The sequence below is a fragment of the Cryptotermes secundus genome, unplaced genomic scaffold (assembly GCF_002891405.2).
Source record: "Cryptotermes secundus unplaced genomic scaffold, Csec_1.0 scaffold181, whole genome shotgun sequence".
Lineage (NCBI taxonomy): Eukaryota > Metazoa > Arthropoda > Insecta > Blattodea > Kalotermitidae > Cryptotermes > Cryptotermes secundus.
In genome coordinates this window covers 3767144-3785838 of record NW_019723906.1, presented here as the reverse complement: position 1 = coordinate 3785838, position 18695 = coordinate 3767144, and the positions used below count along the sequence as shown (strand labels likewise).

The 18695-nt window shown below is 42.0% G+C and overlaps 1 protein-coding gene across 1 annotated transcript in view; it reads right to left on the bottom strand.

Moving 5' to 3' along the window:
• LOC111862024 overlaps window positions 1–18072 on the bottom strand; it is a 21543-nt gene extending 3471 nt beyond the window's left edge. The window contains exons 1-5 of the mRNA XM_023847070.2: window positions 17849–18072; window positions 16789–16891; window positions 10509–10581; window positions 2879–2964; window positions 752–884 (exon numbers count right to left, since the gene is read on the bottom strand). Coding sequence (XP_023702838.1) covers window positions 752–884; window positions 2879–2964; window positions 10509–10581; window positions 16789–16860 — 364 coding nt within the window. The 5' untranslated portion in view covers window positions 16861–16891; window positions 17849–18072. The remainder of the gene's footprint in view (window positions 1–751; window positions 885–2878; window positions 2965–10508; window positions 10582–16788; window positions 16892–17848) is intronic.
• Between the last annotated feature and the right edge of the window lie 623 nt (window positions 18073–18695).

Genomic DNA, 18695 nt, shown 5'->3' with positions numbered 1-18695 from the left:
AAGTTTGTTCACACAGATATGTCGTCCCAAAAATGGAGATAAATTTACAAGCCGGCCGTAGAATGGACTAAAGTTCCGGTAGCCTTATCAACATTCGTCGCTACCAATTCTCGGAACAGTTTGAGCAAAACTGGGCATAAGTTGCCTTTAATGCAAACATGGTAATAATAAGTACGACACCGGCGGTGATGATGATCTGTTACAATTACACTGCACCACTGCAACAAGTCTTGTGCATAAGACGGCTAATAACGAACTGCTCGCGCTACCTACATTGCCACGAAGAAATACCGCGCAGTATACGGTCCAGAATTAGTAAAATTGTGAATAATATTAATATTAACATAATATGGAATATCAATATATTTTAAACACAATCTCAGTTAATGAATTTGAAATCTATGAACAAGTATTTTTTTACCAGTACTCATTGGAAAATTAGTTCAATTGGCACATTTCTGCACAATTCTTTCGCGGGCTGGATTTGGCCCGCGGGCCGTAGTTTGGAGACCCTTGATCTAGACAATCGGCTCAAAGATGGCGGTAAGGTTGTCAGTCTTACGCGCCGGCCGCGCTTTACTCCCCAGGAAAATTATTTAATTAATTCCTGGTACTCATTTCTGTTACCCAGGGCTTAGTTCGGCTGGAAGGATTAGGTTAACTGAAAAAATCCAATGACCTCATCGAGCTTGAACCCGCAACCTTCCGGCTTGTAGCATAGCCCCTCAACCAACTACGCTACTTGGTGTACCTGTTACAATGAGGCCAGCGAAGAGTACAGTCACTCGCATGTAGAATAGAGTTAGCGCAATTACAGAAATGACTGCCATCACCAGACTAACGAAGTGGTTCATGACTGCATACTTCACCCACTGTGACTTGCCCTGAAAGCAAATACCCGTTATATCAGTTTCCTGTTTCATATTGTCCTATAGGTAGACACTCACTTCTTACACCTTATTTCTATTTCCTTCTCCAATCTCTGGCCTCCTTTGTGACGGATGTCCATTTTCTCCTTTACATCCTCTGTGCCTCCATTTATTCAATTTAGGCCCTCATAAATCATTTGCTACATGTTCTAATGTTCCTGTCCTGACTAAACTGTGCACACTCCATGAAGCATAATATAACTTGTCGTATTTATAAATTTTCTTTACTTGTTTTCCTAAATTAAACAACCGGCATCTACTGCTCTGTTCCGTAAATACTACTTCCCGAAATAAGGGTGCTAGCCTCTCCCTCACCTCGAACATGAATGACTGGTGCTCCTGTTCCTGCTGGTTCCCACCCTTCCACGTGGCTGACCACGTGACAGGACATGATAACCAACCATAAAAGCATTCATTTTGTGACCATCGTGTTTACTAAGCATATAAAGAAACAGTATCAGAGTTAGAGTGTTAGATAAGAAGCAAAGCTATCCTTGTAATAAGCTGTAGAGGCCCATAGTGTTGTAAGACGTCGAGGCTCCCACATTTTCTAGACAATCGAATCACAGATGGCGGTGAGGTTGTCAGCCTTACGCATCGGCCGCCCTTTACCTCCCCCTCCCCCAGGATGTTTCCTGGTACTCATTTCTGTTAGACGCGGAGTCGACCCCAGGGCCAATATTGCGGCTAGAAGGATTAGGCCAATGAAAGTTCCAATGACATCATCGGGAATCAAAATCTCGACCTGCCGGCTTGTAACATAGTACCTCAATCAAATATGTTACTAGCATGTTCATTTAGGAAAATCTAATATATGCTGTAGCAATCCGGATAGCTACGGGACGTTCTGTATATCCACAGAAACCAATATTCCTTATTCATGTGAAATCCCTATACACAACTTCTGAATTTCTGCATCATTGAAATCAGTATGTGTAGCCTTTGTATTTCTGTAATACGAGTATTGTATTCAGTAAAGTATTGTACTTCATTAGCACGGCATAGAGTAGATGTCTCTAAGGTCTCCCCTTTTGGGTTGCCACATTATATTGATAACATACGTATCCGGCAGCCTCACGAACAGCACACCTGCATGACTGTATATCGGGGGTGCAGTGACAGCTAAATACTTCTTATATTAAAGATTTGGGAAACGAACCTTAGATTCGGCGACTGCATTCCACGCTGTCCGACTGTCGCTAGAGTTAAGGTAGAATTTATAGTTTTTGTAACTAGATATTCATGTTGTGGGAACGGACGCACAGGTGAGGAGACACAGCATCACACTCCTTGGTGTGTGGGTCTTTATAAACCCGGTGCTGGACGCAGCCGGCGGGACGTCTTTCGTGAATCCAGTTGAGGGCAGTCTCCATGTCAGTCTGCGCTCGAACGAGGACTTAGAAATTTTTCAACTGTGCTCTGGCCCGGTCTACATATCATATGTATCCTGTGTAACTTGTTTGAATTAAATAAATCTACATATACATCATTTGGCTGAAGTACTGTCGTGAGCTTTTACGCTTTGACCACGCCCAAGCACCCGAAGAAGAAGAAGAAGAAGAAACTACCACTCGGCTGCTTCCAGCGTCCTCCCGCAGCAGCGAAGAAGGATCCCGTCCCAAGGAGCGTGGAATACGACAATGCTAACGACATATATTCTCCAAAACACCAATGTTGAATCTTAAGGAAACTTTCACACACTAATTCTCAAGAACCCTATTAAGTGATTTTAACGTATTCTATTGTTTTACTTTATACTTCTTTGTAGCTCTATTCCGTAGGTCCTATATGAATAAGGTCGAAGGCTACGACACTGGAAAGAAGTTGGTGGACTCGAAAAGAAATCCGGGGGTTCTTCGGGTTATATATCACTGATTCAGATAATCATATTGGACCAAATCTTGGTTTTTCTCTCAAAATTAAGTTTTCCCTTTACAGTGTTCATGTACCTTGTCAGCTCCAAGCAGCAGTAAAATGTTCCCGACAAGATGTAGCAAGCTGATACACAGTCCCACGAAGAATCCCAGCCGTTCACCTGGAAAAAAGACAGCAGAATCTACATTTTGATGCAACCAGACGGAATGTGTAGCTCCTGTTTCTAAAGTAAAATGTCCATTTGACAGAGGATAGAACACCAGGTAATATTTCAGTTTATGCCTCTATGTACATTATATAAGCTATATTTAGGCCGCAGAAATGAGTTTAATGGATCTAGTCCGTCCATAACGGGAGTCGCGATAGCTCAGTCGGTATAGTGACGGGCTACAGGCTGGTTGGGCGGGGAAAGAGTTTAATTCCTTCACAGCATCTAGACCGGTTGTGGGGCCCACCCAGGCTCCTGTCCATTGTGTACCCGGAGTAAAGCGACCGGGGTGTGAAGCTGACCACTCATCTTCATCTAGTACCGAGGTCAATAATAACAATAATAATGGAGATATTCCTCCACTCCCCCATACGCCTACGTGAACAAATTTTCCTTTATCTTACCCCCTCCTCTATCAATTACGCTTGCGTCTCTCCACGCTATCTCTCTTTTATTTCCTTATGGTCGTCTACAGTTGGGGATATTTTAGGCGGGTCAAGGTCATTCCTTCATCTCTCAGTTTTATCTGTACGACCAACCATCGTTATCTGTTCACTCCACTTACTTCCCAACAAATATAATTGTATAAAACCAACACCCTGTATATACATATTACTTTTTGGTAATATTTGTATTTGTGCTTCTAAACAGAGGGGTGACCGCCGTGAGAGGAAAGAGAAATGTTCCTGACTATAGCCAGTTCACAAAAATGTTCTGTAGCGTACTGCGTTAGTGACAAAGGCTTTGGGATGGCTGACATGGGCCAGACGGACTGGATGGGAATATAATTGTAGTCAAAAACGGGGAAAACTTGAGCGTCATCATTCCAAATTTGATGCACAATTTTGAGTACGTATAGAGTAGAATAATTGTTGAAACAAAATTTAGTACAAGTAGCGCTTCCAGAGGACAAGAGTAATGGTGAAGATTTACACTCGATATTCGTGGAACACAAGATGCCTTTAGAAGCTAGTAGTCGCTCACTGGATCAAGAAACTTCTCTCTTTTTATAAACTCGTAAAGGTTTCTTAACTTCTTTACCGAGGTCTCCTACTGCGCCCTGCACTGGACCCAGTGAACCAGGTGCAGAACATTAAACCCCGTTTATTTAAGATCCATTTTTAGTCTAATTCCCTTATTTTTAAAAAGTAAGACGAGGCTTTCGAGATAAATCTGCTCTTTGTCTGTCTCTGATTATGTCGGCCGGGTAAATGTCTGTTGGCCCTCGCCAGCAGAGACATTCTTGGTCCCAAGTCCCGCGGACTCACGACTCTAGGGATCGTTCTTCTTCTAGTTCTCTGTGTTGCTGTGTTCCTACCTCGTATCTCTTTTGTGCGATCGGTATCATATGAAAGGAAGATATAAAATTAGTTCTTCCCAGAACTTCTTGTAATATTATCTTAGTTAATTAGTTAGTTATTGGAGAGGGTGGGTTTCCCCATGCACTGAGACCTGTAGTGGTCCATTGTGCTTCCTTCTATGATTTCTACCAGTCTCTATATCCTACCGGTATTGGTGCTTACCATCAGTCCCGCCCAGCCCGCGAGACCGGCTCTACTGGCTGAGAAGTATCTATAATGCTTCCCCCATCTACCGGAGGTATTAGTGACTGCTGTTGGGCGGGAAACATCCGCAATTTTGGCTCAGTGACCTCCTTTGGAGGTGTGAGGATCTTTTACGTGCCGTAAAGCTACGACACGGGACCCACGGCTTAAAGTCCCTCCCGGAGGACTTGTTCCCTGAATTTTTCCTCCCTTAAAAATTTGACGACCTCCGCCGGGTATTTGAACCCGCGTACTACGAGTCATGAGGTGGGAACGTTACCTCTAGACTACGGAGGCCGCTTAATATTAACTTACTATCTACATCTACGTCTCCCGATGTTGTATGCATTTCACATCTCTCCCACGCGTGACATATGCTACTTTCCGTCTCATCTCTCTGATATGATCATCCTTAAAATGTACTACGAAATATACAGATTAGTAGCAATTCATGACGTCATTTCCTCCTGATTCCGCTCTTTTTTCCTCTTTGGAGCTACGGAACCAATTTGGGCCTTGGCCTACCTCCATGAAACTCTCCGTTTCACTTCGGTTTACTAGATCTTAGACATTCAGTAGGACCACTTGGGCGGGTGATCAGCTCGTAGCAAGGACTCTACCTATACACAAACACAGAAGAACGCACATACACAAAAACACTAAATATACATGTCTTGAGTGGGATTCTAACTTACGATCGCGACTTCCGAGCGAGAGAAGGCAGTACATGACTTAGACCGCTCGGCTACCGTGACCGGCCTTCCAATTTCTTATCCTGTTTCAAATTGAAATACTCTCAGCAGACAGGAGATTCAAACTGCTAGAGGAGCCGGAAAGTTAGAAATGAAACTGCTCACATTCCAGCAGAAGCTGGAGGTGCTCTCTGTTGTTCCTTTCACATTTATGGTAAACAAGTAAGTAAAAGTAAAGCTATCCCTGTGTAATAAATATCACGTAACTTCGAACAAGGTCAAGAGTAACCTTGAATGCGCAGAAGAAAAATTTCAGACAAGGGGGTGGGTTCGAAGTTGTGAGAAATGACAGGCGGCCAGTTGTTTGTAAGGCACCCTCGAAGCAAATTTTTCTCTCATCTGTTTAAAAACTTCAGTTTCCTTGTGCGCTAAATGGTACATAACGAGTAAGAAATTAGATCAGGGTATAGGTCCACACTACAGACGAAGCAAGTAACTGCAAATGTACATAATTACTTAAAGAGACTAGCAGATAGTGGAGCTGCTGTGGACTTAAAGTCAATCCAAAGAACAGTATGTGAAGCTACAGGTATCGGCCGCACTGCACTGAATGAAATTATTCGAAAAGAAAAGAGCTTAGAAGAGGGGGCTTCCTTTGACTCACCGACCAAGAAACGTAAGATGGAGAAACCTGTAACGGAAAGTGATCAGTTTATAGAAGATGCCATCAGAAGATCTACGACTTTCACAAAACAAAGGGCAAAAGAGTTACCATGCCCAAACTTCACAAAAGAATGGTAAGAGACCTAAATTTTGAATGAAGTCTTCCTGGTTGCAGGAGAATTGTTCGCCGCCTTGGTTTTCGTTGGAGAAGGACGAGGGATAATAGAAAAACATTGATTGAAAGGCATAACACCCGTTCTAAACGCCTGCTTTATCTGAGGGCAATCAGGCAATATCGCAGAGAAGGTCGGCCTAGAAACGTACTTGCACAGCAGCCACACATCATCATACTCTTGGGATGACTCTCTAAACAAAACACTCTCCTCTCCTGTTGCCAAAGGTCCACGAGCAATTATTGTACATGGTGGTGGTAAGCAAGGTTTTGTGGAGAAAGCTTTGCTTATGTTTAAGTCAGACAGAAAAAAAGGAGACTACCACCACGAGATGAATTCTGGAAACTTTGAGAAGTGGATCCGGGAAAAATTAATTCCAGATTTGCCTCCAAGAACGGTGATCGTAATTGACAATTCAAGTTACCATAATACTGAAGTAAAGAGGGCGCCAACTTCAAATACCACAGTAGGTGAAATGAAACAGTGGTTGGCAGAACGGAACATTTCGTATCCGGCTTCAGCACTGAAACCAGACCTGTACGAAATAATAAAAAAAAACAAAAGTCAGATAATAAATAATATAGACTAGACGCTATTTGTGCTGCTGCTGGACACTATGTGATACGTCTCCCACATTATCATCCAGACCTTAAACCTACTGAGATGGTGTGGGGCACCGTTAAAAATTGGGTGGGTCAAAGGAACGTGACATTTAAGTTGGACATTGCAATGCGTCTAGCAGAGGAGAAATTTAATTCCATTTCCGCCGAAAACTGGGCTGCATATTGCAATCGAGAGGACCAGTACTTCGCAAGGAAAATGGATATCGGCACCAGGACAGACAATATAATCATCACATCAGTGAGGAAGTGAAACGTCAGATGAAGATGATGAGTAAATAAGAGATAGGAGGTATGACCAGTTTTAATTTTCACTATATAGACTACATTTCTAACATGGACACACTAGTTAATTCTACATGTACTTCCATGACGAATGGCTAAATTCTTTTCCTCATTACATATGACTATTCTATTTTAATTTTCAAAGTATAAATCAGTAATACAAATTAAACGTATTTCGTTGCATGACGAGTGACAGTACATTTGCATTATTGTAATATGTCCTTCGAAAAGAGAACAGGGTAGTTTCAATGAAACACGAGGGGGCGGTGAAAGTGGAAGAGCATGTGTTAAGAAACTCCTCCCACCACAAGCTATGCGCGGGATTTGACTAGGAATGCGGGGCCTTGTTCGAAGTTACTTGACACTGTCTGTAACAGGCTCGAAAGCCCATAGGGTTGTGAGACGTCAAGGCTCCTACATTTTCTAGACAATCGGCTCATAGATGGCGGCAAGGTTGTCAGCCTTACGCGCCGACCGCCTTTTATCCCCTGGAATATTCCTGGTACTCATTTCTGTTAGAGGCTTAGTCGACCCCAGGGCCATAGCGCGGCTGGAAGGATTAGGTAAAATGAAAAATCCAATGACCTCATTGGGACTTGAACCCGCGACCTTCCGGCTTGTAACACAGTGCCTCAACCAACTACACCACAGCGTGCCCCCCCCATTTATTGTACCTGCGTATAAAGTTTATATTCATGTTTTAAAATTCTTCTTTCGAAACAGAAAAGAGAACTTCAGAATCAGAACGAAGTCTCCTGTGTAAGCCATCTGAAGAATTTTCGAGAATAATGTTCAGAAAAGAGTCATTATTTAGTTAATTAGCTCAGTTAATTGATTAATGAGTAAACTAGTGAGTCATTCATTCATTAGAGAGTCAGTCACAAAAAAAAGAAGGAAAAGTCAAAAGTGTTCTAGCTAGTTAACTAGTAAAAAATACTTCTTTTTTTTAATTCGCATAGTGTGGGGTGGAGTCCAGCTGGGTCCACTCGGCACGTCGGCTACTTATTGGCTTATTGCACCTGTCCCAGGTGATTATGATGATGGAAAATTTGGTGGAATCAAGATTGGCAGGGAAAACCGAACTACTCGGAGCGCCATTTTGTCCACCACAAATCCCACTTGACCACACCCGGGCTCGAACCGGTGCCGCTACGGTGGGAAGCCAGAGACTAACCGCTTGAGCTATGGCGCGGCGTTACCGGGTGCATCTCGCGCTATGTTGTGTTGCATCAGCTACTCAATGGGTGCCCTGACTCCTGGCACGGACAACAAGCTTTGCAATCAATATCCATACAAAGGATTCATGCTTCGTCATAACAGATATACAATGACTCACTGTCCTTTGTCCGACTACAGAGTTGACGTCCTCATAAACGCCTACTTCCTACTATTAGACGTACAGAGTGAACTTATCCAGTTTCGTGAATAGTTATTTCGTCGTTCTGTTAACGTAATTCGCCATGAAATCAGGTATGTGTTCCAGACTTGGCTTTACCAGTTACGTATATATAGAGGGCACGCGATAGCGTAGTTAGTTGAGGCACAATGCTACAAGCCGGAATGTCGCGGGTTCGAATCCTGATGAGATCATTGGATTTTTAAATTGCCCCAATCCTTCCAGCCGCACTATGACCCTGGGGTCGACTCAGCCTCTAACAGAAATGAGTACCAGGAATTATCCTGGGGTAAAGGGAGGCCGGCTGGCGCGTAAGCCTGACAACCTCACCACCATCTGAGTCGATTGTCTAGAGAAAATGTGGGAGTCTCGACGTCTCACAACCTTATGGACCTCTACGGCCTGTTAGAGGGATAGCTAAAATGAGGTAACTGATTAAATTACAATGGATAATTTTCTTGTTGTATTTATCTCGAAAATTAGGCATAAATGCTCCATAATCTGCATTGCGATTCTATTTGTGGTGCAGAAATGTAAGTATTGTAGCACGTAAACCTGCTGCTAAGTAATGACTCTGTAAACAAGAGCCGTTGCTAGGAAATAACCCGCTTGATACGTCACTCAAAAATATAATAACTGTTGGGAAATATATTTTCTGTGCAGTCCGTTCCGAAGTGTTATAACCAGGATAAGTCTAGAGTTTAGTTAGTTGTAAGACGGTCGCCGTCCAGTAAGGGCATGAAAATAGAAACTATGCCGTTATAAGCCGTTACCAGACAACGACTGGTGATGACACAGCAGACTGATAATGTTCAGTGCGTGCTGTAGTTAACTGTAGAGTATGTGAATTAGTGATAGCGCTACGATTGCTAGTGGTTACGTTCTGCAAGCGTTCTATAAATCCGATTACCAATCTAAGCTCCGCAAATAGTCACATTAATCCGTGACAATATCATAAAGGACAAGACCGTAATATCTTTCGTCTTAAGGAACATTTCTGCATATTTGTTTGCAGCATTTTTTAATTTCCCTGAGCAACCGAAATGTAAGAAGAATTAATTCAGGACTTCGTGTGTTTCAGTTAAATTTTTTCTAAGTCTTTTTATTATTGAAGCTATTTTAATTTTTTTATAAAATAAAGAGTCTTTGCTTTTGATTTTATGTTCTCAGTAATTTAAGGAAAGTTTACCTTTCCTTTAAATTTAAATGACCATTCGTAATTTTATATTTCATTCGTACTAATTTATTTTCTCACATTTCTTTTTTCAATGTCTTCTAAACCAGCTTTCTCTTGGCAAAGAAAAGAACTGTTCCCTGGATGCTCTCAAAGCGATGACTATGAAGAGTAATACATGGGATGAAACATGGTGTTCTCTGGTGAAAGTCCACCGAAGTTTCGGAAGAATGTAGTGCGGTAAGAGCAATGTGTCCTGGCCCACAGACCAGGTGGAGAATCTCTTATCGAGAATTCTGTGAAATACGCTTCAATGAACGCTGAAGGTGGAGATAACGTGTTCCTCCGAAAAGTCAGTTGGCTTATATCGGACTACATGGACTTACAGACTTACATCCCAAAAGTTAAGAATCTTCGCACGAAATTGGACATCAAATTGCAGGATGACAGATGAAAGAGAAAGAATGTGGAAAAAAAGCAGTCTTCGAATAACCAAATTACTCTCCTGGAATTTATTTGGAGGCAATGAGGAAAACCAGGATAAACCGAAGTCAGTATAGCCGGCGTCCCTGCAGAGATTCGAACAGAGTATCTCCCAAACATGCTTCTAGCCCGTTACTTCTACGGCAGTCCGTCCTGTATGATCGTGAATAGTGAGTTTATACGGATCTGGAAGAAGTCGATAATGGCACAGATTCAATTTTAAGGAATTGGAGAGCCTGAAGAGAACTGTAAAATATGTCATTAATGATAGCCGATAGTCCGGCAGTGGTTCGAACCACGTACCTTACGAACACAAGTTTAGAGCTATACATCTGCAACAAGCAGCTATGGACATCAGTGACGAATTCTACAGCCTTTGTTACATGCGCACTAAAACTACTGCGCAATGACACAATTACATGCGGCTGTTGTACGTGCCTAGGAGACCGGGTTCACTCGTGGTTACCTTTGTCTGTATCCTCTTCGTCCATAGTTGCAAGGTCGATACTGTAGGTGATCACCTGGCCCAGATCTGTCAGCTAGAAAGAAAAACAATTTACAATATCTCATATCTTAAATCTCATTCTACTTGCATTAATATTAAAAGAAGTTCTTGCAAGTACTGATCACCTATTTCACTTTCACTACAATTTGAATGTTTTATATAAACAAACTCCGTGGCCTGTAGTCCGCTTGTCGGCGACGTTAGTGCCAACTTTTGCTGATAGACGGTGTTGCGTGGTCAGCGCAACGGACCACCACGGCCGTTAACATCGGTTTTCTAGACCGGAGCCGCTATTTCCTTGAAGTAGCTCCTCAATTATGCTCACGAGGCTGAATGAATCCCGTTCCAGACCCACTACTTCTCAGAAATTCTGGTAGAGCCCGGAATCGAACCCGGTACCTCTGGATCTGAAACCCGGAACTCTGACCACTAGACCACAGGGACGGTCCTTAATATTTGATATGACAAGTAGAAAGAAACTTTAGTATGTATGTGTAATGAAATTAAAAACAACAGAGCATTCAGTGTTGGCATTACCGGTGCGAGGAGTTCATGAACTACACCATGAGGTGGTCTCAAGTGGCATAACATTTCATGACGATCGGTTTAGGCATTCAAGTAATATTATTACCTCAAAAATTGGAAGGACCACAATGTAAGTATTACTGGGGAAGGGATTTCTGAAGTGTACGGTTGAGACAGTCTCAGATAGAAAGATGCATATATCAAGTTTCATAAAGATCGGTTCAGGCGTTCAATAGATCTTAGGGTTCGATGTACATAAAGACACACGGACCACACAGGAAACACAGCCTTTCTATGGTCGGGAAGGCGTGTTTACAGCGACATTGCATAACAACGGAAGTTACTTCATTGTTGCTTACATATTCGTTACCACGGTAACATGTTTACCGAGTCATTGCCTAACATTCAATGTCTATTCTGAATTCACTATTCCTGCTTTTGGGCGTTATGTCACAATATTTAGTAGAAGTAAAAATGTGACTTTCTTCATTATATTTTTCAAAGAACTCCACTTCGTCAAAACTTGAGCATTCTTTTTCTATTTACTTAACATTTTTTTTGCACCGTTGAGTTATAAAAGGAGGAGGCCGTGCTATATTTTAAAGTAATGATCAATGAGTTTCTGTGGAAGCACCGAGAGAAATATTAAGGATCTCACTGAGGACCCAGCCCGCCGGAAAGAAAATCGACAAGCAGAAGTAATACAGCAACATTCTTTACAAAATCTTGAAAATTATGCTTGTAGTAGGATGAAGTTGCATTCCAAATACGAAATCAATCGAAGCAAAATTTTTCGCATGCTCATACAAGCACGTACGATTCCTAGCCTAAGAATGGCTATTTCAATGAAAGCAGTTCTCTTCCCAGAAGAAGGGGATACTTTGCAAAACGAGACGTATCGCTATCCACAGATGAGATGCCAAATTACCTACAGTCTGAATTGGTAGAGGCCACACGAGGCGAAAAGGCTTCTTATACTTACTTTCTTACTTGTGGAGCTATGCCATTCTTGAGGAGAAGCCAAATCTGCAGCTACTCAAGAATTTTCCAGCATTTTATGGAACCCGAAGGTTCATTACCGTGTTCACTAGAGTCCTCCACTGGTCCCTCTCTGAGGCAGATCAATCCAATCCATACCATCTCATACTATCTTTCTAGGATCCATTTATTATTGTCCTCCCACATACGTTTACGTATGTCTTCTTAGTGGTCTCGTTCCTTCTGGCTTTCCCACCAATATCCTATATGCATTCCTCTTCTCCCCCATTCGTGCTACATGCCCTGCCAACGTCGTCATCCTTAACTTGACCATCCTAATTAGACTTGGAGAAGAGTACAAATCATGAAGCTCCTCATTATGAAGTTTTCTCCAATCTCCTGTCACTTCATTCCTCATTGGTACAAATATTCTCCTCAACACCCTATTCTCAAACACCCTCAGTCTGCGTTCCTCTCTTAATGTCAGAGATCAAGTTTCACACCCATATAGAACCACAGGCAAAATTATAGTTTTGTATATTCTAATTTTTATGTTTTTGGACAGCAGACGAGAAGACAAAAGGTTCTGGATTGAATGGTAGCAAGCATTACCCGAATTCATTCTCCTCCTGAATCAAGTTTCGAAATTACTTCGCATAAGCACGAAATATACCGTTAGCAGCAGGTGAGGCACCCCAGTTAGCCACAGTACTTGCTGAGAGAGGCCACGCAGAGGAAAATAGCTTCTCGTAAGCACCAGACGTATCGTTGGTTGGTTATTTAACGACGCCATCAGTATCGATAGCTTATAGCGTCAGTGGTGGGATGAGCACTGAATGTAGAGCAGTTGGTGGAATGAGAGTTGGCACTGGAAGCTGAAGTACTCGGAGAACACCTGCTCCAATGCCATCTTTTCCAGCACAACTACCACATAACCTGACCTGGATGTGACCTATCACGGACCGCCGTAGTGTGAGGAAGACACGAGAGGTATCGCTAGCAACAGGTGAGACAGACCTGACATAGTAAAGGACGATTGTCTAAAACCCTGCAGTAATAATTTTTAAATTTACAGATGTTATTAATATTTCTTTTTAATATAGAGGCATACAGAATATGAAATTTAAATACTTAGATCTTATTTATATTATTTCTATTCTGACTTTATTGAATTCATTGTTCACATTTAATATAACGTTCTTCATAAGAAATGTAAGAAAATTAATTGTTTCTTTTTGTACAAGCACATTAGCAATATACTATAAAATCAGTCTATAGTTTAGGATTGATAGGACTGATCTGTCATGAGTCAAAACAAGACAACTGCCGGGTATGATATGGTAGCCAAACATCCTTCGCTCCATCTTAGCCCCAAAGTAGAACTCAGAAACTTTGTTGCCCTATGTAGTCAATCAATTTACCGGAAGGAAGAACAGTTGAATCACATACGATGTGTTGTGTGTTACTTATGATATTTTTTTCAAACTTTATAAACGTATAAAATAAATTCAGTACCCTGGTTGTAAATAACCAAGATAATTACATTAGCCGCGATAAATTATATCGCTGCCGGTCACGGTAACCAAGAGGTCTAAGGCATGTACTGTCTTCGCTCGCTTGGAAACCGGGATCGTGGGTTCGAATCCCACTCAGGGCATGGATGTTTAATTTGTGTGTGCGTGTTTTTCTGTGTTTGTGTACAGGTAGAGGCCTTGCGACGAGCTGATCACCCACCCAAGGAGTCCTACCGAATGTGTAAGATCTAGAAAAACCGAAATGAATGGAGATGTTCATGGAGGTAGGCCTAGGCCCACTGGGGCTAATCGCTTCAGCTTCCCTCCCCCAGCACCAGGTGTTCCTCAGACAGCGTGGGGAAGTGATTAGTCAAAGGCATTATCTACTGGGGGCAGCACATACCGGCTCATCTCACTTCAGCATTCCATATTGCCCCAGTTTTCCCTACACTAAACAATGGATTTATTGGAGGAAAATAAAAATTGTTGCTGAAATTTATTTTTTCTTGATTATACGATACAAGAGAATTTTCTGAAATTTTTATCGTGAACAGTACGAGCAAATAATATTACAATATTAATCTTTGGATACAACATGCAGAATGGGGACTGTGAAAAGGACGAGGTAAGGGTAGATTAGTTTTCGTACTTTGCCACAGTCTGACCCACGTCATGAAAGGGTTCGTTTGCACAGAACCTGTTGATTTCAGCTTCTTGTTGTCCAATTAGAATTTATTTCTGTAACAGACTACCTGATCAAAAGCTCCAAGAGTTCTGCTAGAACAGACAAATAAAATATTCACGTTTTCAAGTAGTTTACTCTGATTTCCTTGGCCATCTGTTTAAATTCTTACTTTAATAAGAAAGAGTGAAAAAGAACACTTTGCAGCTAACGCCTCGCTGTTAGTCTGGCCCGGCATCGATCGATTACGTTGCCATAGAAACCGTACAGTGCAGCAGTTTCAGGCCTGGGAGTGCCGACTTCTTCATGACTGCGTTCACAGTTGGCCTATACCAAGGGTATGCATACATACCATACTTGTAGGCTTGTGAATTCTTCGCATGAAGCAGAGAGGACGGACAAGTTAGCTCAAGAGGTAACAATTCTGAGTTGTGCTCGGGAGGTGTCCGGTTCGAATCTCAGCCAGGACACCGACAGTACAGAGCGAGGGTTATCGTAGTATTTCTTAATCCCTCCGGGCAAATGCCGGGATAGGATAATAAAAGAGACCACGGCCACTTCTATTCTCATTATTTATGAAGCATCATTCTCTAATCGTCCTACAGATCGATTCCAAATATTATGACATGACGGCTGAGAGCTGGAATAATGAAATAAGGAAAGGCGGCCGTCGCCAGGCAACAGCGCGGTAAAAACCTTTCTGCATCTAAGAATGAATGCGAAAATTGTAGCAACTGCCGGCAGCAGTGTTCAATCAAAAGAATATTGGTCGTGAGTCTCAAGAGGCTTGTTCCCAAGATTAACTGATTGGCAGTGAACCTCCAATTATGAAGTAACCCTGACTCTGACTCTGGCTCAGATTTCAGCGGTACTCCCTGAGTCGTGGGGCAGTAAAACATTTTCATGAGTCCCGTGGGACTCAGAACCAAGAATGTCTGTGCTTGCTAGGGCCAGAAGCAATTTATTTGACGGCGACAGTCCAGCCAGTCTTGATTTGCATTGTTAGCAGCCTCTACATAGCAACGACTAGTAACCAATCGGAAGACTTTATGCGTAGTTGTAGTAATCTATAGAGTGTAAATTAGTGACTGTTATAGTTATTTCTAGTTACCAGTTATGAGGGTTCTATAAATCCAATTATCAATCCAAACGCCATGCCTGGCCACTAATACGTAACAGTATTCTGAGCTACTGATAACAGAGTTAAATGTCGGGCAAATAGAAGCTTGGAGAAATGTTAATAGTGTGGGCTTACATATGAAAGCAGAATGGTTTAGTCATTAGGCCCTTACTTTTGCCGGGCCTGTGGGGTGGGGGGAGTCAACTTGAAAGATTACTTTATGAAAAGAATTTAGGTTCTGTTCGAACCTCTTTCACTCTTTCGTTACTATCGAAATAAGAGCCGCTTGAAGATGGGCAGTATTCTACCTAATTACGGGGAGGTGCTGTGGGACAGATAACCTAGGTTTTTGGTAGCCTTCATCAGCTGTTCCAGGAAAATGCCCCCCGCATCAAATAATATTTTTAAAAAATTACAACAATTTCATTCCACACTGTTCAACATTCCATCCTTCACTCTCATCTTCCCATTCAGCGCAGGGGAGAGGGCGTCATCTTGGTCACATTCAGCTAAGCATCAAACTGATGCAGAAAATAAGACATCTTGAGAAGTACGTATGATGTCAAACAGTCGTCTCAAGAGAGAAGTGCACTGTGCGTAATAAACTGTATCTCCACGCTTGCATGGATTAGACAGCCTCTGTGGTCTAGCGGTCAGAGTTCCTGGTTACAGATCCAGGGATCATAGGTTCGATTCCAGGAACTACCAGATTTCATGAAAAATAGTGGTTCTGGAACGGGGTCCACTCAGCCTCGTGATGATAATTGAGGAGCTATTTCAAGGAAATAGCGGCTCCTGTCTAGAAACCGAGATTAACGGCCGTGGAGATCCGTTGAACTGACCACGCGACACCCTCTATCCGCTAAATTTGGCACTGACTTTGGCGACAAGCGGCGGTAGCCCGGTCGGTATAGTTCGCTTGTGGACTACAGGCAACGGAATATTAGAAAATAAAGTCAGTCAAGAAGTTAGCCGCCTTCTGTGGAACCCCAGAGCACATTATCCTGTTGACAAGAACCTGCAACTGGTCTCTATTGCTAACCACGTGACTCCATTACACAATCTTAGGTCTTGTTTATGTAATATCCATTTTGAGCACATTTTCCTTTTTATGAAAAATAAAAGTAGGCTTATGACACCGCTTATATATTCATCTGTCTCTCTATTCGATCACCTTGTCTTATCTCTGTCTATATAGCAGCCTAATCTTTGGTAGGGAGCGTAGCATCGATCTGGTATTTGTGTGTCTGTCTCCCTCTAAATGTTTGTTTTCTATGTGGTCCATGCCGTAGTAAAGGAAAGTAGGCGATTAGTTATTCCAAGAATTTCTTGTTTCGAAATAAGGGTTCACCACATGAGTCAAAATGTACACAGAAACTTTTGGTATGACTCCGTTTTCCAAAATGGCGGCTAGATACTTACAAGCCACAAAACTCCAAGAACAACTGAACCAGTTCGAAGTGAACAGCAGCCACAGAAAGCCGTTTTCAGCATCAGTTTGGCTGCGGGATATTCTTCTGTTGTCCTAGAATAGCAAAGAACAATACAGTATTATTACGAGAAAACAATAGAACGTGAACTATAAACGGAAACGAACAGTAACTCCACAGGAAAGAATATTAAGTAAAACGTAAGAGATCTAATGAGAAGTGAGAATTTCCAGCCAGTCCTCTGTGTGTTGAGTTGTTCTGTATGTGACCATTTTATAATAAAGATACGTGAAAGTACGTGCATGTGCACTCTCAGCATAACTTAGCTTAACTTAATATAAGGTAACTTAATCTGACTTTCACTGAAACTAGTCTAACCTATCTAATATGTCAAGGGAAATACACATATGCTCGTGTGTAACATGGGAAGACTTAAGAAGAATTTTCTAGTCTATTGGAAAGGACATGTATTTTTGGTTATTGATAGTGGGGTACTGCGGCCAATTCTGACCTATTCTACCAGCCCCAGATGATAGGTGAGGGCGATTGTGGAGCAATTGGTGGAATGAAGATTGGCAGGGGAAACTGAAGTACTCGGAGAAACGCGCCCAGCGCCACTTTGTCCACCACAAATCCCACGTGACCAGACTCGGGATCGAACCCGGGCCGCCGCGGTGGGAAGCCAGCGACTAACCGCTCGAGGTATGGCGCGGCCCACAGGACATGTAAATAGTGTGCTAGATATTACTGGGTCTGCCATTTCATTTGGCCCACTTATTATTAACAAACAAAGGACTCACAAATCGATAATTTCATTTAGCTTATATTACATAATCATTCAGACACAACACTCATGAGCATTTAGCTTCATTCAGCTGTTAATTTGTGATCTGTCAATCAAATTAACGTATAATACCAGCACTCTTTGAAGTCTCATGTAAAATTGCTATTTATTTTTTTGTGTGTAACGAACCCATACACAAGTACTTATTTACCGGTATGTTAATCCGTCCTTTACGATAATTATATATAATTAACGTCACTGTACTTACGGAAAATCAAAGGAACTGAATGTTAATACAATACACAATCTGTCAATGAAGAGGAGGCGCGAACAGCCCCCTCGGCATGACAACAAGTTGACCCGACACACAGATAAACACACGGTAATTAACTTTTCAAATAATAACAATGATACAATATTACTTTCAGAACGTTAGTACATTTGGCAGGTCTTGTCTCCTCGGCATCTGGACGCCAACTGACTGTGACCTCTTTCCAGTCTCCACACCCAGGACTGGCGCCAGGTCGTTTTGCGACTCAAGTTGCGATATATATGTATCAAGCCAAAAAGCATTTGCCGTTAGCTTGGGGGGTTTATGTGTTCAAAGGGTTAAACATTTTAAACATCATTCGATTCGCTCCGTTAGTACGAGTAGATGTGTCACAACACAAATGAATCAAATTACTTCTTATAAATTTGCTTCCCTAGTTGTGACTGTCTATTAAAAAAAGTTGAATTTACTTTTTTCAAGATTCTGTATTGGTGGCGCTAGTGGTCATCCCGTCTTACAAATTCGCATGGTCTCCATACCGATTATGGTTGCTATCAGAATGTAAAATGATTAAAGTCCGAATTTGGCTACAACAACATAGATGAATTTAAACTTGAACTTGAAGACTGTTTTATCACAATACTTACCAGACTTCTCCTCAAAATGAGAAGTACCGTAATTTTTTTAGTTCCTCTTAAATTTGATAGTCTTCATTATGACACACGAAACATAATGTCGCAGAGGGTTAAACGTCTGCTCCCCACCGCGGCTACCAGGGTTCGTATGTCATGTTGGATTTGTGATGGAAAAAGTGACACCGGGACAGTATCTGTTTCCCTTGCCA